The sequence below is a fragment of the Benincasa hispida genome, chromosome 3 (genome assembly GCF_009727055.1).
Source record: "Benincasa hispida cultivar B227 chromosome 3, ASM972705v1, whole genome shotgun sequence".
NCBI classification, from domain to species: domain Eukaryota; kingdom Viridiplantae; phylum Streptophyta; class Magnoliopsida; order Cucurbitales; family Cucurbitaceae; genus Benincasa; species Benincasa hispida.
Genome location: NC_052351.1, coordinates 43,026,263 through 43,053,553, shown reverse-complemented (window position 1 = coordinate 43,053,553; position 27,291 = coordinate 43,026,263). Strand labels below are relative to the sequence as shown.

Below are 27,291 nucleotides of genomic sequence, written 5' to 3'. Positions count from 1 at the left end.
CAAATTTGTAGTTTCTCTATAAGAAAGAAAGTTTGTAACTTTTATTTTATTGAATGGAATTCTTCATTTTGTTCACTATATGTTATTCTCTCCTTTTCTTTTTCTACATAATAATTATTTACAAACTATTTTAACATCATTGTTTTAGTTGTTTTCACATTTTGAGTGACTATAGTAAAATTATTTGATCTGAATTTGGACGACGAAATCCGTTCCGACCAAGTTTGCAGTTTATCTATAAGAAAGAAAGTTTGTAACTCTTATTTTATTGAATGGAATTCTTCATTTTGTTCACATTATAATTATTCACAAACTATTTTAACATCTTTTTTTAGTTGTTTTCACAAATTACTTGCGAACATGAACTCGAACAAGAAATGAGAAGTGTGAGAGAAAGAGGAAGAGTCTAAGGTGTGAGAATACTAATCTATTGAATTAGTTGAGTTTGAACGTAAATGCCAATACATGATGCAAGCAAAAATTATACATCTTTGCTTTCAAAATTTGGATGAAACTTTATCTCGACCGTGAAAGGATGAAACTTTATCTCGACCGTGAAATTTGAATTATCCGTACAAAAATGTCTCCATCTCTCTCTTGCGCGCACTGCTTCAGGAAAGAGCTTTATATGTCATAACCAGAGGTTTCCAGATGGAAACCAGTCCCTGTTAGCGTCCTCAAGTCTCGGGCCATGGCGATGCTTACACGTGTCCCATTAGTCTACTCCGCCTCAAGGTCTACCTCTTCTCCACCACTAGCTTTTCATCAATGCCATAAATGTTGTTTCGTACCCAATTCTAATTCAATCCCATCTCCGTCGCTTCAAATCCTTGGCTCTTCCATTTCCCCGACCTCCCAGAAGAGTTTCAGAAGGCGCCGAGTCCCTGCTCTTTCGGTTGTTGCAATGGCGGATTCTGGTCCCTCCACCGTCCTCGTCACCGGAGCCGGTGGCAGAACCGGTAACTCTGCCGTTTTCTATTTGCTTGCATGTTTATCGTTGGTTTGGCTTCTGTTTGGCTGCTGGGAGAATTTTAGGGAAATTTAAGACGAAATGAGTAATGGGGTTTCGATTTTTTCTTCTGGGTGTGGAATTTTATATTCTATAATTGTTATCTTCCCTGTTGACGATTTGATTTCCGATATATTAATTGGAGCCGCTGACTTAATTCCTTCACACCACACATGGGAATCTGGGACATCCAATATTAATACTTCTCATATTACAGGATAACGATGCTGTTAGGGCAAACCATTATATAACAACATTTTTTTTTTTTTGGATTTTACTGAAAGGCTTCAAATTATGTTCTTATCCCGATACCATCGTGGATTAAAACATTTTTTAGCTGTGCACCTAGTTTTGCTTGTTCCCAAACATTAGACTTTGAAATTGGTTGCTAGAATCTTAATTCTCAGTCTTTCGAGTGTTTATGAGCTCGACTTTGTGGAGGTCATGGAAGTCCAATTTGACATAAATGGATGTTGAAGTTCTCAAGTTTTCACCACGTACGTTTGAGGGATGATGTTTTTAAGTTCGTATTCTATAGGGTTGATATATCCTTTACGCATAGGGCTTACTTGAGATGGCAAAGATGAGAGAAGACTTTGGATGATGTTCTTTCTCTCGAATGGGTCATTTGTTTGGTGGGAATTCAAGATTTCCATTTGATGGGCATCTAGATACTATGTTTGTTTGTTTTTGTAAGAAGATATGATAAGTCATTATTTTGAGATGTTCATACGTGAAGCATGGAACCAATTTTGGATGTGCTTTTGAATCATGTGTTTGCAAGATATTGCGAGATACCCATGACGAGAGAATCGTCTTGGGACATTTTTTGTAACACCCCGTCCTAAAAAAATTCCCAGGAGGTCACCCAACATAGGATTGCTCAAAGCTAAGCACGCTTAACTTTAGAGCTCTTATGATTGAGCCACCAAAAAGAAAGGTGCACCTTGTTGGTATAGGTAGTAACTTTCAATTCTTTTAAGCCTTTCTTAACTATACATCCATGTCCTCATGATCCCTCTCATTAGGATGTGATATTAGTTCATTCATATACCCCTCCTGAACTCAGATCGTTACATGTTTGCCCTTCATTTTTCTTTTATATATATATATATATATTCATCTATTTTCTTTATTTCACATCAACGTATTTATCTATTAAAAAACGATCATATTTAATTATTTATTTTTATAATTTTTACATTTCGATATAAAATAAACTTTAGTTAAATTGAAGAATATATCGATTTATTTTCAATCGGAAGTTAAAATGCAATATTCATTTTATTCTACTTTTCTAATAGTTGCACAATACTTTAGCATTCAACGAGGGCATTATAATCATAACACATAATTTTAAAATATTCTCATACACAAATCCTAGAAAACAAACATAGTTTATCTGAATTTTTGTTATTCTCAAAGGTTCTTATAAATTCCTTCAGGACAAACATCTATGCTATCTATAACTTCAGGCTGATTTCGGTTATCTAGATTTCCAAGGGAAAAAAAAAACTATCGGACCAATTCTCAATATGGCTTTATTGGTCCTTTTTGGCAGGTCAAATAGTTTACAAGAAATTGAAGGAGAGATCGGATCAGTATGTTGCAAGAGGTTTGGTTAGAACTGAAGAGAGCAAGCAAAGTATTGGTGGAGCAGACGATCTTTTTGTTGGCGATATAAGGGATGCAGATAGCCTTGGTCCTGCAATTCAAGGCATTGACGCTCTCATCATTCTTACGAGTGCCGTGCCAAAGATGAAGCCGGGTTTTGATCCTACCAAAGGGGGCAGGCCTGAGTTCTACTTCGAGGATGGAGCATATCCTGAACAGGTACCTCAACTTTCTCTTCCTTTCTCTTGGTTACCTATCTTTTATGTAGTTCCTTCTCTGATGGAAGTTTGCCATAGGTTGACTGGATTGGCCAGAAGAATCAGATTGATGCTGGTGAGTGATGATGCTCCTTTCTTCTTGCTACCATTTTCTTTTCACGAGTTTAAAATGCTGAAAGTTATCTAATGATTCAAAATAGCCAAGGCTGCTGGCGTTAAACAAATCGTTTTGGTCGGCTCTATGGGTGGAACAAATATCAACCATCCTTTGAACAGTTTGGGTAATGGGAACATATTGGTTAGTATTCTCTTTCCAATTGCTTCAAAACCGAGTTTGATAGAGAGAAATGAAAAAATGAACAAGGGCCTTAGAAAAAGTAAGCCCAGCAGAAAAAGGAGCTAAAGAGTTTCCAATCCAACATAATCAAACTAAGATCATGGTTACAAAAAGGATTCCTGACCAACGCTCTCAAGGGTATTGAACCTTGTCACCTCTCAAGTTCATCACACAACCTCTCCACGTCTCTAAAAATCTTATTGTTAGCGAAGAAACTAGCTCGCCAAATGAATTTATTCTTCCCCTGAAAAGAGTCTAAAAACTGTTTATTATACAATAGGTTTGGAAAAGGAAGGCTGAGCAGTATTTGGCTGACTCCGGTGTTCCATACACCATTATAAGGTACGTCGTTGATTGCATTTCATATTCATCTTCACCACAAAGAGTTATGTGCCTTCGCTCAAATCATAAACACTTGAAATTCTCAGAAACTGCTTCTTCTTGTCTTCTCCTTTAGTTGGGATCATTGTTAAAATTACTGGATTAAGCATGATTAAAGCATTTATTGGGAATTTGAAGATCTTTCTTTGGTTCAAAGTCTTTATCATATTAGATACATCCTGACCTGAAATGATTTGATCGATGGTTTACGAATTTATCTAGTTTTGTGGATGTCAATATAATGTTTCATCTTCAATCCAAACTTTCCTCTTTTATCAGTCCCTAGTTAGAGTGTTTGATATTTGACTACAAGTAAATGCCATAAACCTGTCAACTTACCCGATTGGACTACCCTTTCTCAGGGCTGGAGGTCTGCAGGATAAGGATGGTGGGATCCGAGAGCTGCTGATCGGGAAGGACGATGAACTTCTTCAAACCGAGACGAGAACCATTGCCAGAGCCGATGTTGCCGAAGTCTGCCTTCAGGTACTTGTCTACAGGAATTAGTATCAAGAACTTAGTGAACGAGAATGATCTTAAAAAGAACAATCAGGCATTGAACCATCAATACAACTAGGAAATGTACTCATTAGTTTTTACACTCGGAATCTGACAAATCAAAATCTAACACTACTTACATTATTCCTCAAAGGACAGTCCATCATCCTTCCTGTTTAGCATCTAATCCAAGCTCTGAACTCTTGAATAGGCACTGCAATTTGAGGAGGCCAAATTCAAGGCATTTGATCTAGCCTCAAAGCCTGAGGGAGTAGGCACGCCGACGAAGGATTTCAAGGCCTTGTTCGCTCAAGTGACAACGAGTTTCTGATTTGGGTAGAGTCTGTAATATCAATCTTTCCGAATGAAGCATTGTTGTCCTGAATTGTTGTGCTGCTATTAAATTTTGAACTGTGATCTTTCAATAGGTGTGGGAGAGGAGAGGCTGTAAGGATCTTAGGTTAATGATGCATTAGAACTAGAGGTTACTTAATCTCTTTCAATTTGCGGCTTTGATTGGCATGCCATCAGTCTGCATTTCAGATAAATTGTCCCGGAGAATGTCGTAATGTATGACTTTGCTTTTTTCTCTAATGAACTGGATGATTTATTAATTTCTTTTTTCTTCTTCTCCGGTCGGCCGTACTAGTCTTGAAAAATTATTTAATAAGATTGCTATGATGTGACTGCCGTCAAAGACGTTGGATTTAGATTTGAGATTTGGAGTGTCCTCTAGCAACAGTCGAACACAAATTTGGCATACGTCTATGTAATTTAACCATCAATCTAGCTGATTGTATGTTTCAGACAAAAATGAAGGAAATGACTAATTTAATTAGTATAGTATTTATATTATAATCTCTAGAGTGAAAGAAAAAGTTAAATCTTTGGACAATTAAAGGGTTATCATAATCAACCATGTGATAAGTGTAATATATTAATATTGCTTTTCAAGGTCAAGATATCAACTGATTTTTCACATCATAAAGTTAACCATGTTTGAAAGTAATTTTAACTAATTAAACTTGTCGATATCATATTCAATTTTGAATATGTTGTAATCAGTGAGAACGGGCACCGAAAATCGACCAAAAAAAGAGTGTGAAATTCGTCCGACCATCGGGTTTTTTTTTAAAGAGGAGTCAAGATGAATGAAAATGAAAGATGAATTGATAATGAGTTTTAGGTTAATAAAATTAGCAACTTTTTTAATTTTATATCAATCATTTTTTAATGGAAAAATTTAAATAAATCATATAATGGATTTGAAAATTAGGTAACATAAAGAATAATAATAAATCAATACTAAAATAGTAGGTTTGGGTTTGGGTTGATGGTAATGGGTTTGCTTTTATACTTAATTTTTTTTTTTAAAAAAAAAAACAAAAAACAAAACAAATATGTAAACATCGGTGGGTCGGTTTTTAATTTTTTTCCTAAGAAAATAGAAAACCAACCAAACGATCCCTAACTCCGACCGACCGACCTTAATTCGATCGGTTTTGGTCAGATTGATGTACACCCCTTGTAATAAAAAAAAAGTTAATTCAATATTTGGTTTAATATTTTTAGAAGTGTTTTAATTTTGGATATAGTAGGAATATAATTAACAAACCACACCTCATTTGCCTTTAATCAACAAAAACTGGGCTACATCTCCAACCTCCATTAGCATTGGCAGAACAACCGAAGCAGATTGAGATGGCGGTTCTTTCCACGACGAACTGCCACAAACTCCAAAACCAAAATCCAAGCTTCTTCGCCGGCCGCTGCCATCAACGGCCCTTTTCTGCTGCTGACTTCAGTATTCAATATAATCGCCGGAACCTCCGTCGGCCGTTAATCCTAAGCAAAACGCGCGCCACATCGAACTCAAGCTCAAACAGCGACCAAGGTACTTGCCTCTTCTTCATTCCTTCGTATTTTATAAAGTCAACATATAGACTTCGATGAATTAGGGCATTTGAATCGTCTTCACAGATGGCGAAGTGGACAATTTGGGTGTTAAAGCTGCATTATCCATGCTTAAATTCTACAAACGTGAGTAGAGTGGTGTTATTTGCTCGGTTTTAGGCTTCTAATTCGAAGAACTATGTCACAATTCGATACAATTGAAGATAACGCATACCGTTAAGTTCTGATTTGGTAAATGTGTGCAGGAGAAATCTCGCCGCTATTGCCAAATAGTTGTCGCTATTTACCTACATGTAGTGAGTATTCCATGCAAGCTTACAAGAAATATGGTGTTGCGAAGGGTACTATCTTGACTGCTTGGCGTCTCTGTCGCTGCAATCCCCTTGGTAATGACATTGCTCTCCTTCAAAGGGAACTCGCGAGACGAGTGAGAATCATCTTCTTGAACCTTCAGGAAGGAAATTCGTCCGTGTTTTTTTATCTTTGGTTTTTGATTTTGTGCAATACTCATTCTAGGCCATTCCTTCCTTGTAGGTGGATCTGGGTTTGATCCTCCTCGGTGGTTTGATGAAGAAAGCTTGCCCGAACCAGAAGATTGACAATTTCAAATGTTGCATATAATTTGTAAGTATATGATGCAGACCAATAATTTGAGTTCACTGCGATGAGTTTTTCAGTTTTCTTTCCTGAAATTGCATTCTTTGAAGAAGTGATGAAAATTGCTGCAGTCATAAGGTGCATTTAGGAGTAGTTTTGAAATGATTAAAATCATTTTTGTAATCACTATTAAACGCGCTTTTAATTATTTAGATTAGAATCGACTTGATGTTTGAGTTTACATTTTTCAACACATTTTAAATAGAACGGACATTGAGTTTGAATAATTGAAAACATATTTCAGTGTGATTTTGAACATTACGTAGTTTAACAATTTCAAAATTACTTCTAAATATGTCCTCATGAAAGTTAATTTTCTGACAACAAATTAGGGAGGGTTTTGATATTCGGTGGAACGACTTGCAGAAGGATTGATAGTGTGGATGTGAAAATGGTGAAAGATTCCCATTGAAATCGATTCAACTCATGGATAAACATATTTTGTATTGAATAGATTGCACAATGCACAGTATCATGGTATCCCCACCTGTAAAATAGACAATTTCAGGTGTTAAAATAGAGCCATTTTTCCTTGCAACTCCCTTATTTAGGCTCGCTAGACCTTTAATAACACTTGATTAATGAAGCAGGCGCAAGCTTTCCCATCTTCATATGACATATGTTAGACAGTTCTGTAGAAGCTAGTCCAATTGCTGTCTTTGACGAACTTAAAACCATGGATTATGTACTAATTATCATTCATTATTCAGATGCAAAGAGGTTATAATTGGTAATCCTTCCATAATCAATCTGATTGATGGAATCTCGAAGTAATCCTATCATTACTAATAGGTTTAGATTAAATGTTACATATGATGATGACTTCCTTGGAGATTATATGAAAGGAAGATATCTTCCCTTCCTATGCTTTGTTGCTCTTTTGTTGGGCTATTACACTGCCACTAGACTTGGTGAGATCAAATAGCTTAGCTATTTGGGGCATGTTTAGATTGACTTTCCAACAGCTTCATTTCTAAGCATTTGAAAAACCAACCTAAACAGACTCTGGGTGTTTATTTATGATTTAACATGTTTCTAATACCTTCACTCACACATAGATATTAGATTTAAAATAGACATCGGCACATAAAATTGAAGCGAGGATGAATCACTCTTAGATCAAATGTTTGAGCTATTGTGGAAAATCCATATTTTCTTTCCTCTTTTCTGCCATTTTGAGAGTTAGTTTAGTTCGGTTCTTTTGCTGAGCTTTTATGGTTCTTTCAATCTCATCACACAAATAATTATGCAGGTTGTATTGGCTAATGTGTTGGTTGATTGTCGTGCTGTTGGGGGTGAATCTGTGGGAGCTAATTCCCTATGCAGAATGAAGAATGTTGTAGAAATTGGCATGTTACACCAATATTTTTGTAATTAGGGAATGCGGAAATTTGAACCTCCATGGAGGTAATACATGTCACATATAATTAATGTTCATGTTCACTTTAGCTATACAAATCATATTTAATGTATAATATATCTGATTTTGATTAGAATTTGTACATTATATAGTATTTTTCAGTAGCTCAACATTTGACATTTTCGATTTTTGAGGAGTTAGTTCAACAATCATTATTATTTATTATAATAATTGCATAATTAACCAGGAGAAGGTAGTCTATGATGTAAAATTGAACTTAGATTTAAAAAATTAAGAAAGGTAGTTAAATTCCTTCAAAATAAACTTCTTTCTTTTTTTAGATCAATAACAACTAACCAGTGGGGATTTGACCTGATTTTGGTGGACTGTAAGTCTTAACCAATAAGTTATGGTTGACAGAAAAAGAATTAAAGAACTATGACATTTCTTAGGTCTTTTTAACTTGACGTTAAAACATCGTTAGTATGCTTTGAAATTTGTTCCGTTTTAGTTTATGAATTTTTAAATGTCGTATTTTAGTCCTTATATTTCTAATAAATCTCAATAGATCTTAAATTTAGCAGGAGCCATTGCTGATTTTTAAAACTTTTCTATTAGTTTTTATTTTTATATATAATTAAAAATCATCATTGTTATTTAACCAAATTTGGAAGAAAAAAGGAAAAAAAAAACTGAATTTCAGATTTTCTACAAGGACTAAAATTAAACTAGTTTTCAAAGTACTCCATAAAAAAATTCAGTTGTTAACCATAGTCATTCGGATGAATTCTCCATCCATCTAATTCTTGAGAAAATTATACAGAAGGCCTCTAAAGATTAATCATGAGTCTGAAAATGAAGGAATTTTAGCCTTCTGCATGTCAGTGCCATGTGAAATTACCATTTTAACTTCAAATGTACGCTATGAAGGATGTTAAGGATGTCAACACACATATACCAGTCAGTAGCTTACCTAGAGAATGCCACGATGCCAAAGCAATCAAATGGGATAAATCTGAGAAATTCCAAAAGGAACTGCGGGTACAAATTGGTGAGAGAGAGTATTCCTTTTTGCCAATATTGTTGTGACATTTGTATTCTATTGTAAATTTATTTTAATTATTGTTGAGCTCAATAATGGGCATTCTTTGTATATATGCCAAAGGCTCGTATTCCTTTAGTAGTGTGGAAAAATACCAAAAAGTGAAATTTCACCAAGGTTGTTATTCGTTCTAAATTTCAACTTGGTATCAGAGCTTCACAAATGGCCAACACCAAAAACTCTAGGACGACATCCTTCAGCATCCCACTGCTGAATCAACTCCTAAATCAAATTGAGCAGGAGAAACTATCTTCTATGGAAAACCTTAACTCTTCCCATCCTTCGCAGCTATCGTCTCTAAGGCCACTTGTTCAGTACAAAACAGTGCCCTCCAATGTTTACAGAAACAGCAAGTGAGAATCCCAACCCAACTATTGGTGGAAACACTGAAGATGCTGGAGGCTCTAAAACGATAGTCAGCAGTGGAGCATCAAGCTCGAGCACCACCTACATTGTGAATCCTCTATATGAAGCTTGGATGACCACAGATCAACTTCTCCTTGGGTGGTCGTACAATTCCATGACACCAGAAGTAACTATCCAATTGATAGGACATGAAATGTCAAAGAGTCTATGGGAAGCTATTCAAAGTTTGTTCGAAGTTCAATCGAGAGCTGAAGAAGACTCCTTTGACAAGTCTTCCAACAGACACGAAAAGGTAACATGAAGATAGGTGATTACCTTAATGTAATGAAGTTTCATGTTGACAACCTAGGGCAGGCTGGCAGCCCTATGAGTACATGATCCTTGGTGTCACAAGTTTTACTAGGACTCAATGAGGAATACAATCCAGTAGTAGTTAGAATCTAAGGTAAGGGTGCTATATCCTGGTTAGATATGCAAGGTGATTTACTGTCTTATGAAAAATGATTAGATCACCAAAATTCTCAAAAGGTAAGTGGTGATTTTAGTCACAATGCTGCTGTGAATGTAGCCTATAGCAGAAATTCAGGTGAAAATAGACAAACATCTCAATGAAACAATAATCAATAACGTTTTAATGGGAACAGAGGCAATAACAATGGAAACAGAGGTGGTGGAAGAGGTACCAACAAAACTATATGCTAGGTATGTGATAAAATTGGACACACCGCTGACATATGTTACAATAGGTATAACAAAGAATTTGGTGGTCAACAAAATCAAGGGAAACGCAACAACTCCTCAAACTTTTATGGTCAAGGCTCTTCTAGCAATTCAAATCCCACAGCTCTTGTGTCCACTCAAAGGAGCTGGTTCCTAACAAACACTGGAATGGTGAATGATCCTAGTTGGTATGTCGATAGCGGAGCCATGAATCATGTCACTGTTGACTACATCAAAATAGCTAATCCAACTGAATATAGAGGTAACAAATTTGTAACAGTAGGTAATGGTAAAGAATTAAAGATAAAATGTGTAGGAAACTCTTGTCTAATGGATGGGATAAACACTTTTAGCCTTGAAAATGTTTTTTGTGTACCTGAAGTAGCGAAAAATCTGATCAGTGTATCTAAGCTAGCTCATGATAATAATATATTCATTGAATTTCAAGGGAATTATTGTCTTGTTAAGGACAAGGGTACGGGAAACACAATGCTGAAGGGAGTGCTTAGAGATGGTCTATATTGCCTTCAAGATGCCTAAGTTAGTTGATGCTTGTAGAGGAGGAATACAAAAGGAATTGTAGCTTTTGAACAAAAATAATGCAACTATAGCCTTAGTTCTATCCAACATGAGTGCTAATATTGTAGTTTCTAAAGTTGTATGGCATAGAAGGTTGGGTCACCCATCCACTAAAGTTTTGAATTCAATAGTTAAAAAGTGTAATCTCTCTGTTAAAGGAAATAATGAACTCGGTTTTTGTGATTTATGCCAAATTGGTAAGTTCCCCTACTCTTTCCAAATTTCGTTTCAAGAACAAAGGCTAAGTTTGAACTAATTCATATTGACCTCTAGGGACCAGCCCCTATTCTGTCAACCTTTGGCTTTCAATACTATGCATTATTTCTTGATGATTACAGTAGATACATGTGGATATATCCGTTAAAACAAAAAATTGACACTTTAGATGCGTTTCTTCACTTCACAAAGGTTGTGCAAACTCAGTTTAATACCATGAGTAAACCATTACAATCCGATAATGAGGGAGAGTAAACTAAAGATCATAAAATGTACAGTTCACCAGGGATTAAGTCTAGTTTGACTTGCCCGTACACATTGGCTCAAAATAGAAAGGTTGAACATAAGCATAGACAAGTTGTGGAAATGGGTCTTACACTCTTAGCCCAAGGTTCTTTATCCCTTCGTTACTGGTAGGATGCATTTCAGACGTCAATATATCTAATAAACGGACTACCATCTACTGTTATTCAAGGTAAGTCACTGGTTGAATTGATGTTTAACAATCAGTTTGATGTTTCAGGTTTAAAAATTTTTGGATGCACATGCTTTCCTTGCTTATGACCATATCAGAAAACACAACTTTCAAAATCACTCTATGAAATGTGTGTATCTAGGACCAAGTCCCCTGCACACAAGATATAAGTGTGTTGATGAATTTAGAAGAATCTACATCGCTCAGCATATCCAATTCAATAAGGAGGAATTCCCCTTTGCAAATGGGTTCGACAGTCATCTAAACAATATATCTCAAGCCCAACCCTAAATTGACCAACACAATCCACCCATCATATCCAACACACTCAACTAGCCCATACCAATAAGCCCAACTCCACCTTTATCCCCACCTGAGGCCCACGAATCCCAACTCAACCAAACCATAAACTCCTTAGCCCAAGAAACTCAAATCACGCCCAGTCCAACCCAACTCCCACTTGACTCGTCATTAAACATGGGCTTCTCATGCCCCAGCCCAATAATACATTGTCCTAGCCCACCTCCAGAACATAATCCAAGAACACCTACACACTCACCTTTGTCTAGCTGCCCCACTGAACATACATCCGAATCTCCCACCCAAACCTCTTATTGTTCAAAGCCTATTCCTTACTCTCTGAGTACCCCTGTGGTTCTTTCTTTGACAATTCCTCTGCCCTCTCATCTGATGATATTCCATGAAAAGGCGGGCATATTTAAACCCAAGGCATGGATGTTAACGACCAAGAGTGATTGGACCACAACTAAACCAACACGAATTAAAGACACTCTTACTACTCCACAGTGGAAGGAAGCTATGGACAGTGAGTACTCTGCCCTTGTTAGAAATCATACCTGGCAACTTGTTCCTCCTTCGACAACTTCAAAGTTGTAGAAAACAAATGAATTTTTCGGATAAAGCATATTGTCGATGGGTCCATTCAAAGATAAAAAGCCAGGTTAGTTGCAAAAGGTTTTCATCAAATCCTTGGGATCAATTTCTTCAAGACCTTTAGTCCCATCGACAAGGAAAATACCATTCGAGTTGTTCTAAGTATGGCGGTAACGAACGGGTGGCAATTACGACAACTAGACTTTAATAATGCCTTCCTAAATGGTGTTCTCACAGAAGATGTATACATGGTGCAACCACCCGAATATGAAAGTGTGAAGTTTCCTACGCATGTGTGCAAGCTGAACAAAGCAATCTATGGCCTTAAACAGGCATCGCGCACTTGGAACAACACATTAAAAACCACTATTCTACAATAGGGATTTGTAAACTCCAGGTCAGACACTTCCTTATATATTTTCAATTTCTCCAGTAAAACACTACTGCTTTTAGTCTATGTTGACGATGTCATCTTAACAGGAAATGATGACTCTCTAATGATCAGCTAATCCAAGAACTAGATAAAACGTTTGTTTTAAAATATCTAGGTACTCTGAATTACTTTTTAGGAATACAGGTTCATTATTTGGATGCTGGCTTGGTCCTCAATCAGGCAAAATATGTTGATGATCTCCTTGTTAAGCTAAAACTGACTGATCTGAAACTTGTTCCTTCTCCAAGTATGATGGGGAAGCATATTTCTATCATAGATGGGACACCCTTGGATGATCTGTTCATTTATCGAAGTGCCATCGAAGCATTGTAATACCTCACAAATACACGACTTGACGTAGCCTATATGATAAATCACCTAAGCCAATTCTTACAAAAGGCCTTTGATGTCCACTGACAATCTGTTAAGAGGGTATTGTGATATGTTAGTAGTACTAAACCCTTCGGTATCCTCTTTCAACCTAACACGGGACTTGATACCTTAGTTGTAAACCCTGAGCCCTAATTTCTCTATTTGTGTATGTTCTCTACTGAGACCAGTATGGTGAGTAGGTTAATGTGAGAATTAATGTTTAATTGTAGGGAAAAAGGTAAAATGTTAGAAGAAAAGTTTAAGTTTGGAAGCTTGACTCTTGGGTGGAGCTAAAAAATTGGCTAATTGTTTGCCCATGCGTTGGCCTTGTGCTAGGCATTGGAGTTGAGTCAAGGGCGTTGGCTTTACCTATTTGAGAGGTTAGTTGGGCAAGTGTGGCCGAGTGAAGAAAAGCCATGTGTTGGACAAGACATGCGGCAACCAAGTTTTGGAGGTTAGCATGCATGCAGCAGAATTAGGTGTGCACAAGCGTGGGTGTTGGGCGTTGGGCGTTGGAGTGTTGCGTGCGCAGACGATCATGTAGCTACATGCGGCGCTAAACGATGCGCTAGACGATAGCACTACATGATAGACGTGAGCGCTAGACGATGGGTGATACGTTAAACGATGGGTGATGTGTTAGACGATAGGCATAAGCGCTACACGATGAGCGACAACGAGAGCTACATGATGAGCAACATCGAGAGCTATACGATGAGTGGTAGTGAGAGCTATGCGATAGGCTATGCGCTATATGATGAGCGACAGCGAGATCGTTGGGTGATAAGCGACAACGAGAGATCACTGAACGATGAGCTATGCGATGGGCTCTGGGCTANGCTATATGATGAGCGACAGCGAGATCGTTGGGTGATAAGCGACAACGAGAGATCACTGAACGATGAGCTATGCGATGGGCTCTGGGCTAAATGATTGAAGCATGCATTGATCAGTCTTAACCATCAATTAAGGGCAACAACTGTCCTAAGCACTGGATTTAACTCCATTTAAGCTGAAGTTGTCATGCCAGACTTTAATGATAAGCGGTAGGAAGCTGTATAAAAAGGGAGGCTGAACTTCAAAAGCTCAGTTTGATCAATTCCTTCGTGCAGATTGAGAGATCTTGGTGTTGTTGGAAAACTATAAGAGTTTAGTTTCAGAGATGACGCTGCCGGAAGAAGGTCTCACCGGAATAAGGGCAGAGACGGGAAAAAATGACTAGAGGTTTAGTTCAAGGGTGAATCCGGGCCGTCGATGAAGAATTGAGGCTCCAGGACAAACCACAAATATTTTGAAGTTGAAATTTTAAGGTAAGCTTCCTAAGACAATTTTAAACAAGTTTATAGAAGGAAATTTCTTGAGATGAGCTCTAGAATTTGAGTTATTAATTCCATAAGTTGAATCTGGAATTTCCTGGACAAGCAGACAACTGCTTGGGTTGAGTAAGTTGGAAGCTCAAAGTAGACGCTCGGACAGACCAAAGGGTTGAACACTCCTATGCATTGGTCCTGCTATGTGGGTTGAGGAAGGCTTGCATTGAAGTATTGGATGCATAAGCAGCCTTTGTGGATGACCATGTGCGGCTGAAGGAACACTTAGAGCAAGTGTTGGTTGAACAAGTGGGATGCGTTTGTGAAGTGTGTTTGGACGCTTGACAAGAGCCAAAATCTCAAGGAAATTTCTAAGTACTAGATCTACAACAAGGTATTCGTTTGAGTGAAAGTCTTCTAGGTGAAGGCAAAATGCAAAGCTTATTTGAGGGTTAGTCTCAAAAGGGAGACCAATGCTAGTAACTAAATATATACTTTTGTGTCCATAGGATTGACACTAGTGTTAGAAGCATATCAACCTTTGAGGAGTAATCCTAAAAGTTGTGAGTGATTAGATATTTACAATGTTTTAAAGAAACTATGTTTTAAGAAAGATTATTCTCATGCTAGCTAGTTTTACAAAGTAGTTCTCCAAGCAAACTATGAGTTATGTTTCAAATGCATGCCATGTATGAAAGTTTATTGAAAAACTATTTATGTGTTTAAATACACAAAGCATGCGTTAGAACCTTTAAAGACATGTTTTCTATGCGTTTTGCTTTGCATGCTTTAAATAGAAAGTCATAGTATGACTAGTATACTTTAAGCTTGATACTGAGAGACATTGAGAAGGTATCCGAGCAGCTCGATACTGAGGGACATTGAGAAGGTATCTTAGCAGCAGTACCTAAGGTATGACGATACTTATAATCACGTACATGTAGGTAGTTTAAAGTCAGAGATTGAGTAAAAGGGTTCTCTCTTGACTAAGCAGTTGATGTTGGGATTTAACCACAACAGGGTTATTATCGACTAAGTAACAATTTAATGTTTCATGATGAAAACAACTTTACATGCTTTATGCTTGGAATTTTTTTTTTATTTTAGTACAAGGTTACTGTAAAGATTTATGTTTTAGTATAATCTCTTTATTGAGACTTATGCATGAGAATCAATTTTCTTTCTTAAGCCACTCATTGGGCTAGCAAGCTCACTCCGTTTTCAAATGTTTTTCTTTCCACCAGGTAGCGGTCAAATCCTCAGAAGGTAGCTCTGCATCTGCTCTGTCACTCAAAGACAAGAGTTATTGTAACCCGTCAGCTAGGTGGTTACTGTAAATATTGTACACATATTATAGTTGTTCATGTAAGAACTAAGATTTTGGGTGTCGAAACTTATGAGACTTGTATTGTAATCTCTGTAAATGTTTTGTGTTTAATAATTAATGTTTATATTGGCCATAGAGGCAGCCGTTGTGTATGAGATTGCATGTTGGTATCAGATTATTTTTCGCTAGAGTTAGTAGGCAGTAAGTGTCATAAAAGAGTTGATAACTGCTGCAGTCATGTCTTTTCCTACGCTAAGAGAGTAGTCTGGGAGAGGGTGTGACATTAGCCTACTCGAATGCTGACTGGACCTTCGACATTAATGACAAAAAATCGATAACTGCTCACTGAAATTTCTAGGGAATAATTTAGTCTCTTGGTCATCCAAAAAGAAAACAATTGTGGCCTAGTCGAGCACGGAATTTGAATACAGGATGTTAGGTCATGCCATAGCAGAAAATCACTTGGATGATCCAACTCCTCAATGAATTAGGCATATCTCCAAAAGGTAAACCAGTGCTATGGTGTGACAATTTGAGTGTAGGGGCCCTAGCTGTCAACCCTATGTTTCATGCCCGGGCAAAACATATCGAGATAGATATCCATTTCATTCAAGATCGAGTTCTCAAAGGACTTATTGATGTGAGATGTGTACCTACCTCAGGTCAATTGGTAGAGACCATTGACACATTCCCAGTTCTTATGTCTTTCGTTCCGAACTCGGTGTTCTGGAAGTATCCACTTGTTTGAGGGAAGGTATCAAGGATGTCAAGAATGTCGACACACCTAAGCCAATCAGCTACATAGTCAACAACTTACCTGGAGAATGCCACGATGCCAAAATAATCAAATGGGATAAATCTTAGAAATTCTTTTGGAAGGATTTGCGGGTACAAATTGGTTAAAGAGAATATTCCTTTCTACCAATACTGTTGTGATATTTTTATTCTATTGTAAATTTATTTTAATTATTATTGAGCCCCAGGCATTCTTTGTATAAATGGCCAAAGGCCCGCATTCCTTTAGCAATGTGGAAAAATACCAGAAAGTGAACATTCACCAAAATTGTTCTTCGTTCTAAATTTCAACTTATGCTTCTTCCTTATTTGTTATGCAACTTTTTTTTCCCTTTTAAATCTACTATGCAACTTTTTATTAAAATATATCTATATCTATATCTATATATATATATAATATCATTCTTCTTCTTTAATTGATTCTTTCGATTCTTCTTAGGCTCAATCTGCATTTTTTTAGAAATAATGAGAACAAGTGAGAAGCGAGAAGATTTATGATCATAGAAAAGCGAATTGAGAAGGAGGATCGAAGGGCGAGAAACAAGAAGAGGGAGGCGAGAAGCGAGAATATTTATGATCATAGAAAAGTGAATTGAGGAGGATAACAAGGAGTAAGAAGTGAAAAGCGAGAGCAAAAATCCTCAAGTATGATCAAAGTAGTAATTTTACATGGGAAAAAAAGAGAGTCAAAATTCATTTGTATTTAAAGGTTAGACTAATTTTCATTTGGGTACCAAAGGGGTGATTCGGATAAAAAAATCACCTAATTAGCTGCCTTGATGATTTAACTAAAAGGGGGGAAAAATCCATTTTTCGGAAAAATAAAATAAAAATAAACAAAAGCTACCATAGCCATCGCGCGCCTTTATCATCAGCTGTGCAAACTCGGTTCTTCTGCTTCACATTTTCGCTCTCTCCCTCTCTCTCAGTCTCTCTCTGTGTGTAGAAAATCAAATCCATGTCAACTCCAGGCCGACGCCGAACAACGATAAATCCCTATTCTTCAATCTTCTTAACTGCATGAGCCTCGATTCTCTCCTTTCACAAACGATAATGGCGTTGCGAGCTGTTAACACTTGCTCGGTCATCCGCTCTGCATCATCTCCGCCTCTCTCTGCCTTCCGATGCTGCCTCTTCAATCCCAGCAACCTTCAGTTCCGTTGGAGCTCGAAATTAAGATGTAGGTCTCCTGTATTATGGCATAAACACCAAGTTTTTAGGAATGGCGGAGGTCGATTCTACTCCTTGTACAGTATTGTCGAAAACGTTTACGAAGAGCTTGAAGCTTTGCGCAGGCGACAGAGAGTTTCCGCTTTCGCTAAGTACGTTTCTGCTCCTCAATTCTTGTATTTTCCTTCTAGTATCTTGTGCATTCAGTTTTTGCTTTGATGATACATTCTCTATTTCTTCTTATATAGTTAAGCTGAAATATGTGCTATGGTTTGGATTTCATCTTCCCTCTGTTATTTTGTCAAATAACCGCAATAAATTTCTCAAAGTAAGAGTATACTGTTTTGAGTTTCGTATGATCATCTGGAAATTGAGCATTTAGAACAGGTTTTTTTCCCCCCAATTTATTTCCCAATAATGAGCAAGAGAAAATTTATGTATCCAGAATGGGATTGGTGGGCATGGGCAGTGGAGAGCTTATTGAAGATAAGCTTGTGAACCGAACATTGGAAAAGGGACTGTTGCTGGAGTTCAAGAAGGATTCGGAGAGGGTATTACTTGCAGTTGCTCAGAAACCTGATGGGAAAAAAAACTGGACGGTGTTCGATCAGGTTCTAGTAAAAACAACTAGCGCACCATTTTGAATAGGCTACTAGGTTGATTCATGGCTTATTATTATAATTTTTAAAAGCTGCAGCAAATTATTCAGTCCATAAATCTAATTTTCTCTTGGTCCATCACTTTTCTTTGGCAGAATGGTGTCACATCATCTATAAAGCCACAACAAATTACATACATTGTTCCAGGTGTTGAAAATTTTGAGCATACAGAAATTGCAGACTTCATTAAGAAAGCTCAGGATAACTTGGTTTGTTCTTTGCCTGAAAATAAACCCAATGTCATGCTGACTGGTGGTGATTTACAGTCTGATTTGAGCCAATAATTATGAGTGCAGGACCCGACACTACTGGAGTTTGCATGGCTTGAGCTTCTTGAACAAAATAAGGCAGTGACTACCGAAGAATTAGCTGAGGTTATCTATTTTCTGGGTGTCCTAGATCATTTGGCAATCGTTCTATCACTAACTATAGCTCCTTCGACAGATCATATTTGGGAGTGCAGAGCCTCTTGATAGCTATTGTGCACATCTGTTGTTATCAAGAGATGAATTATACTTCACTGTTCTGCAGACAAAAGGTTCGCGATCTTTTTATGGTCCAAGGCCTACTGACCAAGTACGCATTATATTTTAATTCAAAACTTTCTTTTATTTAACGATTAGATCCCAGCTACTAGATTCTTATGGTGGTGCTTTCTGAAACTTACATGCTCTAAGAACAATTGGAAACTAATAATTGCTTCTTTCAAAAGATATAGAATGTTCAAATGCAGATTGTAAAGGATGATAATTTGGTAGAAAGTATTTAGAGCTTTCTTGAGTTTACTCTTAAGTTTATGTGGTGCCAATTTATCAATCCTGGATAATTAAATATCATTGATTCCAAGGCCATCTCTCGTACCCATTAAAGAGATGTTTTCTAATGTAAGATTTATAATTTTTCTTCGTTCTTCTCTCTCCATTGGCAATATCATTGATTCCAAGCCTGTTTACTTTACTGCTACCTGTTTCAAAGATCATTAAACAAGGTATATTTGAAAATAATTTAAGTTAAAGGCTATATAGAAATTGATTTTTATTACCATATAAAACAATATGTTCAAAGCAACTTCTGGAAATCACACACACACTCCCCTTAAGAATTTTAGGTCTCTTGGGGTACGTCCGCACGTGTGCCCTACTACTAAATCTAATGTTCTCAATTTCTCATTCTTCTTTGGTATTTTGTGCATTTGCATCATATTGGTGTTACTCTCTGCTTGTAAAGCTCTGTCACATTATTGCTTCCTGTTACATAACCTCCTCTATGCTCCTTTGACATGATGGTGGTGCAGTAGAACGGATCCATAATGATATCAGATAATACTGCCCTAAGTCCAATCCCTGTGTAGTTTCATCCCTCAATGCAGAGTCATCAGTCAATGTACTTTATTAGAATTTTATGATAGCTCAACTATTTTTGTACTCTTTTTTTACCGATAATTTGCTCGAAGCTTTTTATAGGTGATAAACAGGTTTTTAGTTGCATTAATGAATCGTCTTTATCCTTTTTTACATCTCACTCTTTCTTCTTTGTCTTACATTAAATTATCTGTCACATGGACAATATTTGGGCTAATGCATTTGTTTATCAATCATCCGTTGATGATTCAGTGTTTTTCTGAGTCATATTTTCTAACTTTTTGTTTGAAAGCCAGGTTGAAGAACTTCAACGTAAAAAGCTTGTGAAGGAGGCAGCTGAGAAAGAACTACAAGAGTTTGTAGAATTATTGAAATCTGCCAAGGCAATGCCTTTGAAGTCCAAACTACCTAAATCATTCTGGGCAGCTGAAGAGAAAACCAGACACAAGATTGAGTCTCTTGAAGCTTATGCTATTGATGCTTGCAGGGATGTTGAACAAAGGAAAACAGCTGGGATGGTACTCCTTTAATGTGATTTGCTTGATGATTGAAAAGTACATTTTTATCATTCACTGCCCTTAGTATGTTTGATAATCTCTTCTTTAGATTCTCAAGGCAATGGGACTGGTGAAAACAGCATTATCAGCAGTAAATCTTCTCATAGACATAGGGTATTTCCCTCGCCATGTTAATCTTGATCTTCTGAAGCTCAATATTCGGACAGTTCATTCAGATGAGATTATAGCAGCTGCAGAATCACTTTTACTGGAGGCATCTGATCCCGATGAGGTAGTGTCAGGTTCCATCACTGATTTTTTTACATGTGATAATAATATAATATGTTATGTCTGTGTCATTTGAGATTCTCCCTTGCTTCCCTGTGTGTTACATGATAGAACCTTATAAATTTGTCAACTGTTAAATCCCATCCAAGGCTTGTAAATCTTCATTAGTAGTTCATGATTTACTGCTAATTTCATACGTTCCCCTCTTTGTTTAGGTTGACAGGAAGAATCTCACACATCTTAAGGTTTATGCCATTGATGTTGATGAAGCAGATGAGGTGATAGTATTAAAATTATAAAGTATATCCTATTTGGATTGTTGTTTCCTTTTCTTTTTTAATTCAATTATAATTTATTCTGTAATTTTCATTTAGTTAGTCTATTCACTCTGAATGTGATGATTTTGAATTTCTACTTTTGTATAATTCTTGCATGAAATTTTCGGAGATTTCCACCTCACGTTCTTATCATGCTATATTTTAGCTTGATGATGCTTTGAGTGCAACGAGACTATCAGATGGTCGAATTAAAATATGGATTCATGTTGCTGATCCAGCTAGATTTGTTCGACCAGGAAGCACAGTAGACAGGTGATCCTTAAAGCTTAAACTTCTTGTAGTGTTTTTCACCATGCTGACTTTCCTTTTGTTTATCATTCATAGGGAGGCCATGAAAAGAGGAACTTCTATATTTCTTCCAACAGCCACATATCCTATGTTTCCAGAGAAACTTGCAATGGATGGAATGAGTTTAAAACAGGGAGAGATTTGCAATGCAGTTACTGTATCTGTTGTCCTTCATTCTGATGGAAGGTGAAGCTTGTTTACGTGCCTAGTTTTTATTATGAGACTTCTTCCCAAGAAATGCTGTTGTCTGCTATTCTGATGGAAAACAAAGCTTGTGCTTAACTTGTTGTATTTTAATATGTGAGAATACTTTACTGGAAATGTTATATTAGGGAACAAATTTTCATAAGGTGCGTGGCGTCCCACTAAATTTCAGTTTTGAAAAAAAGAAACATTGTCTATGGTTGTATGCCTTTCAGAAGCTATTTTTGGCCATTTACTTTTTCTGTTGGGTTTTGCAGTTTGTGAAGTTTGTTTTTGATATCATATAACTAGAAGATTTCGTGGTTCTATGTGTTCAAATAGTAAAATCATATGTGAAAGTTTTACTGTTGTTGCTGGCACATTATTGTTCTTTCCTTTTCTTTCTAGAGATCTCTTAATTGCATTTATCTGTGTACTTTCTATTGCCGTGCTCTTCCTGTTCGTGCTTGCCATTTTTGTTTGTTTGAGTTTTTATTTAAGAGAGATGGGGAAAAATCTTTATCTGCTCATACTGTAGAATGGAATTTTTGCTTTCTTGAAACTATGGCATTCATGAAGATGTCTTTACTAAGGAAGCAAACATGTAAACGATAACACTTTTTGCCTTAATAGCATTGCAGAATACTCTGTGGAAAACTCAATCATCAAACCAACTTACATGCTGACATATGAAAGTGCGTCGGAGCTGCTTAGTTTGAACTTGGAAGAGGAGGCCGAACTTAAAATTCTATCTGAGGCTGCAACTTTGCGATTAGCTTGGCGGAGGCAACAGGTACCTTAATAGCCAGATATCATTTTCATTCAAGGGTTCATAGTGGCTTAAAGTATTGGCGAGAATGTTGGTTGTTTAATAATTGTTCTCTGTTAAGGACTGTTTAATTAGAAACCCTTTTGGACTTCTTATAGACAAGTTTGATGGGATTTTGTTCCTAGAAGATTTACTTTTGTTAGTTTTTGATGCAAGTTATTATCTGCCTTCCATGTTCTGGTGTCATATTATAAAAATTTCAGGGTGCAATCGACATGGCTTCTTTGGAGACACGAATAAAAGTACCAAATCCAGAAGACGTGGATCCTGAAATCAATCTCTATGTGGAAAACCAAGCTGACCCTGCCATGCGACTTGTTTCTGAGATGATGATCCTATGTGGAGAAGTTATAGCCACTTTTGGATCTCGCAATAACATTCCGTTACCTTACAGAGGACAACCTCAAACAAACGTAGATGTATCTGCATTTTCACATCTTCCAGAAGGACCTGTTAGGAGCTCTGCAATAGTTAGAACAATGCGTGCTGCTGAAATTGACTTCAGGAAGCCTATACGCCATGGGATTTTAGGAATACCTGGTTATGTTCAATTTACATCTCCCATCCGTAGGTATTTGGATCTTCTTGCACATTATCAGGTATTTCTTCTAATTTCCTATGGTCCGCGGACCCCGTTTGTTTTTTTTTTTTTTTTGGAAATCAAGCTTGCAATGTCCGTTTGTCGTGGACATGCTCTGTCCTTCCTTGAGAAAAGATGAGAACAGTATTATGTTGTCCGCATTGCAATATAGTAATAGATGTATGCATGTACATTTATGTAAATATTATATATTATTGGACCTCATTCCTCATAGACGATTCTGTTGTCTGAAACACATTTATTGCTCACACTTAATGGTTCCCTGGTTCTCTCTGCCACCTGCAATCTGCGGGGAACTAACTGTTGAAGCTTGCAGCTTTAGTAGTGTCATCTTTTTTAACGTATTAGTTTTGTATTACTTGCTCATTACCGTCAGGAATTTCAGTTTACAATCGTTGATTCACTAACTACCATTGCAACCATACTCATAATATCATCTTGTTATGCGTATGATTTTGGTTGCATAATTAGTAATCATTCATTTCAAGACTATGTAGATGGAGTTTATGTTCTTTTAACTTGGTTTTGATCTTATATTTATTCGTAGGTTAAGGCATTCCTAAGAGGCGACTCTCCTCCGTACTCCCATGGTCAATTGGAAGGGATGGCATCAACTGTAAATATAAATACTAAATTGGCAAAGAAGCTCTCAAGCATTAGTCTTCGTTATTGGGTATTAGAGTACTTGAGACGGCAACCAAAAGAAAATAGATATCGGGCATTGATTCTTCGGTTTATTAAAGATCGAATTGCAGCCCTGCTGTTGGTTGAGGTGAGGATTGATTGATAACAGCTTTCTGATCTTGATGTAAGCCTCATTCTTAAAGATTGACTTGCACTTGACGAAGAAAAAAAGGAAATTCTCATCTTTCCACATGTTTGAATTTGATTTGATCCTCGTCTGATTTTTTTTTTCTTTCACTGGTTGCTCGCCTCTTTGCATCCTGCTGATTATTGACAACTGTCAATAGCCTCTCCTGGTTAATGGGTTTGGCCCATGAACCAAGAGATAAACTGCCCCCACGTGATGCTTTATAAGCATACGACAATATCAAATGCATGCAGAAATGACTTTCTTTTCTCCCATCATCAGTTTCACTGTCAGATTCCTTCGTTTATCCATTGCTCAAATAAAATAAAACGTGTATAAAGTTTTATAGGTGCGTATAGTCTCTCTAAATATAAATATCATCATATTTTGTATCTTATGTATTCGGAATTTGTAGGTGGGCATTCAAGCATCTGCGTGGGTATCTCTTGGAGCACAAATTGGAGATGAAGTACAAGTTCGAGTGGAGAACGCCCATCCACGTGATGATGTTCTTTCTCTGAAGGAGATCATTCAGTAGATATATGACGTTCTCTCAAGTCAAAAATATTTTAGACAAGGTGTTACTCCCCGAACTTGCACGGTTGGTACTCTTCCCCAAATTTGAAGCCACTTTTCATGGAAAAATGAATGAACTTGATTGCAATTTTTGCTTCTATTTCTGTTTTTAGAAAACCAATTGTTTACTAATAATCTTTTATCTACTTTTTTTGTACTTGTCAGTAGCCCTTGTGAAACTTTAGCCGCATTTAACAAAAACTACGGAAAACCATTTGTTTAGTTTGACTACGACATGGTTAATGATATGTTTTATATTTCTAAGACCATGAACTAAGAACAAAATATTTATGGACCATGCTAGATCGGAGTCCTATTACTTTGTCCGATTTTCTTAACTATGCATAATGGGCTACTCTATTAAATTACTTAAAAGTGCTCGTGCTATTATCAAGTAAATTAGACAGCTTTCAACAACGTTTGCTGCAGGGTTGATGCGATGATGAGGGATTCACCAAGAGACCCTATGTCCAGCCGTACTGTAGAAATTTGGGACGTTTAGGAGGTGGGAATTACTTGGGCTATTAGCCATGCTGCCATTTTTGTATCTTCTAATTTGTTACACGGTGATTTTTGTTATTAGATCAAGTACAACCACAAAAATCGTGAGTTACAACTGTATTTTCTTAAGTAGGTTGTAAATGAATTATCTTTGATGAAGAAAACATATCGATATTGTTATTGTAGGTAACTGAAAACTGCATGGAGCTTTTCAATAGTTTATTGCCTTATATTTGATAGAAAATAAAGGGAATTATACTTTCAGCTAATAAAAAATTAGTAGGTGCCATGCCGACTTTTGGAGATCAATTGAAACGTGGAAAGAAGATGACAGTCAAAGGCGACAGCATTTTCCAGACGGTTGCTATTGCTGATTCAATGCTCTCATAATCTCGTTCAAAGGTATTTGTGTGGGTATTGTTCATCTTTTCTTCATCTGCTTTAATATATAATAATTTTAAATAACGGGATGGGTGTCATATAATAACCCGTTTAGTAACTATTTTGTTTTTGACAATGAAACTTATGGACATTATTTTCATTTCATTTCTATTTTTCACCAATGGTTTAAAAAATCAAGCCAAATTTTGAGAACTAAAAAGAATAGCTTTTAAAAAGTTTTATTTTTGGAATTTGGCTAAGAATTCAACAATTATATTTTAGAAGTAAATTATTATAAGAAATGTGGATGAAATAGGCTTAATTTTCAAAAACAAAAACAAAAAATCAAATGACTATCAAACGGGGCTTGAATAACTCCATTTTATGTACCTTGGTTCATTTAATGTTACTAGTGTTTTACAACGTGTTGGTGCATGTGTAGTTTTTTTTTTCTAAATAAATTGAAATATATAATTTTATAATAATTTGGACAAAATATTATTTAATATATTATTTTAAAATTAGATAAGATTAATTTTAAGGAAATTGCATTGGGCGGCAAGTTTTAAATGTATAATTAGGGGCGCGGATAATTGTAGATATGACAATTCTCAAATTTAAATTTAAATTTATTCTATATTTCAATTTTGCCCTTTTAACAAACCCACGTTCTTTAATATATTAGTCAACTAATATACCAAATTTAAAATACTTTATTTTTTGTATTTTCTGTGAGCTAATGTGAATATAATTTCATGGCATGCTTGATTTTAAAATGGCTAAAATCATTTTTGTCATTTTCTATCATCGTGAAACATATTTTTAATCCTTCAAAACTAATTTTGATGACATGAAAATTGCATTTAGATGTGTGAACTTGAAAACTAAGTTAATTTTGAGTGATTAAAAGTGTTTTGTTGAGTGATTTTAAAAATGACTATTGAATGAGAAACTTTGGCCAATTAAATTTTGCTATGTATCACAACGAAAGCCGAAGCTTATTTAGAAATTATACATTAGATCAGGTTGAGTAATTTAAAGTCACTTGGGTCTAGAGTTCACACCCAAGTCAAGCTCATGGCAAAAACTTTGGGACAAAGGAAAGACTGGCCTCAAGCCAAACTTTAGCTCAAGCCCAACAAGCAACTAGGCCCAAGCCCATATAAAATCCATAACTTCTATAAATAGAGGCTTTCCCCTTTCATTTTGGGGAGTTGAATGTGGAGACTAGCTCTGAAGATAGGAGGCTTTGAAGATTGAAGTTAAGAAGAATTGAAGATCAAAGTTCCCAAGGGCCGAGCTTCACTTTCAGTAAAGAAACCAAAAAAGACTAAAATAAAAGGAAAAGGTTGCACATTAATGCTAAAGAAGAAGAAAATTTGAGAGGTGAATGAGTTTCTCGGTAGCAAGCTTCGAAGTTGTATAAAAGAAAAATTTTTTAAAAAAGAAAAAGAAAATAGTAAAGAGGGAGTCTTTTTTTTCCTTCTTTTTTTCTCAACAAGGATCAAACATTTTAATTGCTTGAAAAATTGAAGAATTTCGGTTGTATCCATTCCTATTGATAGATGGTGGATATGAAATCGCAACCAAATCCTCCAGGCAAACTATGACCCCGGTGAAATTTCACTCAAATAAAAAAAAAAGCATTCAAAGAATGATGAAAAGCATAGAAAAAAAGGGAAAATTGAAAAGAGAAAATAAACATCTTGAAACAAAAAGAAGAGATGATGAAGAAAAAAAAGGGGTTGAAAGCTTGCTGATGAAATAAAAAAAAAGGAAGAAGAAGAAGATTTAAAAAAGTAGTGGAAGAAGTTCTGAAACAAAAGAATCGAAAAAATGTTTATTGGTCAAACCAAATAAAATGGCTGAAGAACTCCCTTTTCATTTGAGATTTCAATACCAATGTAGACATCTATATATTGGAGCTATGAAGCACAAACACAGATATGACTATACGATACGGATATGACGATTCGTCAATTTCTAAAATACTAAGATATGGATACGTCTAAGGATACGTCATTATATATATATATTTTTAATATATATATTTCTAAAAAACGAGAATACTGATATGTTGAAGATACATTTTCTTTTAAAAAAATCCATGATATAGATAAGTTTAGCATACAAATTAATAACAAAAGTACAAAATAGAATACAAATATTGAAATACAATACAAAAACCAACATCTAAGGTGTTGAAGTATAATAGTTAATAAAATGCAATA

At 36.2% G+C, this 27,291-nt stretch overlaps 3 protein-coding genes across 7 annotated transcripts; all 3 read left to right on the top strand.

Annotated features, from left to right (window-relative positions):
* Window positions 1–624: 624 nt before the first annotated feature.
* On the top strand, window positions 625–4,675 carry LOC120074713 (uncharacterized protein At5g02240). The gene is made up of 7 exons (XM_039027933.1): window positions 625–959; window positions 2,571–2,842; window positions 2,920–2,956; window positions 3,042–3,139; window positions 3,459–3,520; window positions 3,922–4,045; window positions 4,269–4,675. The coding sequence occupies exons 1-7, from the start codon at window positions 692–694 to the stop codon at window positions 4,386–4,388; spliced, it is 981 nt and encodes a 326-aa protein (XP_038883861.1). The 5' UTR covers window positions 625–691; the 3' UTR covers window positions 4,389–4,675.
* Window positions 4,676–5,661: 986 nt separating this feature from the next.
* LOC120074032 (UPF0161 protein At3g09310) lies at window positions 5,662–8,152 on the top strand. Of its 3 annotated transcripts, none has more exons than XM_039027006.1 (5): window positions 5,668–5,951; window positions 6,038–6,097; window positions 6,217–6,398; window positions 6,506–6,595; window positions 7,881–8,152. In XM_039027006.1, the coding sequence occupies exons 1-4, from the start codon at window positions 5,759–5,761 to the stop codon at window positions 6,590–6,592; spliced, it is 522 nt and encodes a 173-aa protein (XP_038882934.1). In that variant the 5' UTR covers window positions 5,668–5,758; the 3' UTR covers window positions 6,593–6,595; window positions 7,881–8,152. The 3 variants fall into 3 exon arrangements, with proteins under 3 accessions (XP_038882935.1, XP_038882934.1, XP_038882937.1); XM_039027009.1 differs by having other exon boundaries at window positions 5,673–5,951; window positions 6,217–6,357; XM_039027007.1 differs by lacking the exon at window positions 6,038–6,097 and having other exon boundaries at window positions 5,662–5,951.
* A 9,279-nt stretch (window positions 8,153–17,431) lies between these two features.
* LOC120074284 (ribonuclease II, chloroplastic/mitochondrial) lies at window positions 17,432–25,225 on the top strand. 3 transcript variants are annotated; one of them, XM_039027362.1, is made up of 16 exons: window positions 17,434–17,899; window positions 18,193–18,358; window positions 18,502–18,615; window positions 18,703–18,780; window positions 18,851–18,982; window positions 20,064–20,285; window positions 20,374–20,556; window positions 20,768–20,830; window positions 21,036–21,142; window positions 21,215–21,364; window positions 21,995–22,154; window positions 22,394–22,789; window positions 23,339–23,563; window positions 24,018–24,203; window positions 24,608–24,683; window positions 24,963–25,225. In XM_039027362.1, the coding sequence occupies exons 1-14, from the start codon at window positions 17,598–17,600 to the stop codon at window positions 24,138–24,140; spliced, it is 2,421 nt and encodes an 806-aa protein (XP_038883290.1). In that variant the 5' UTR covers window positions 17,434–17,597; the 3' UTR covers window positions 24,141–24,203; window positions 24,608–24,683; window positions 24,963–25,225. The 3 variants fall into 3 exon arrangements, with proteins under 3 accessions (XP_038883292.1, XP_038883290.1, XP_038883291.1); XM_039027363.1 differs by having other exon boundaries at window positions 24,960–25,225; XM_039027364.1 differs by lacking the exon at window positions 24,963–25,225 and having other exon boundaries at window positions 17,432–17,899; window positions 24,608–24,869.
* Window positions 25,226–27,291: the final 2,066 nt, after the last annotated feature.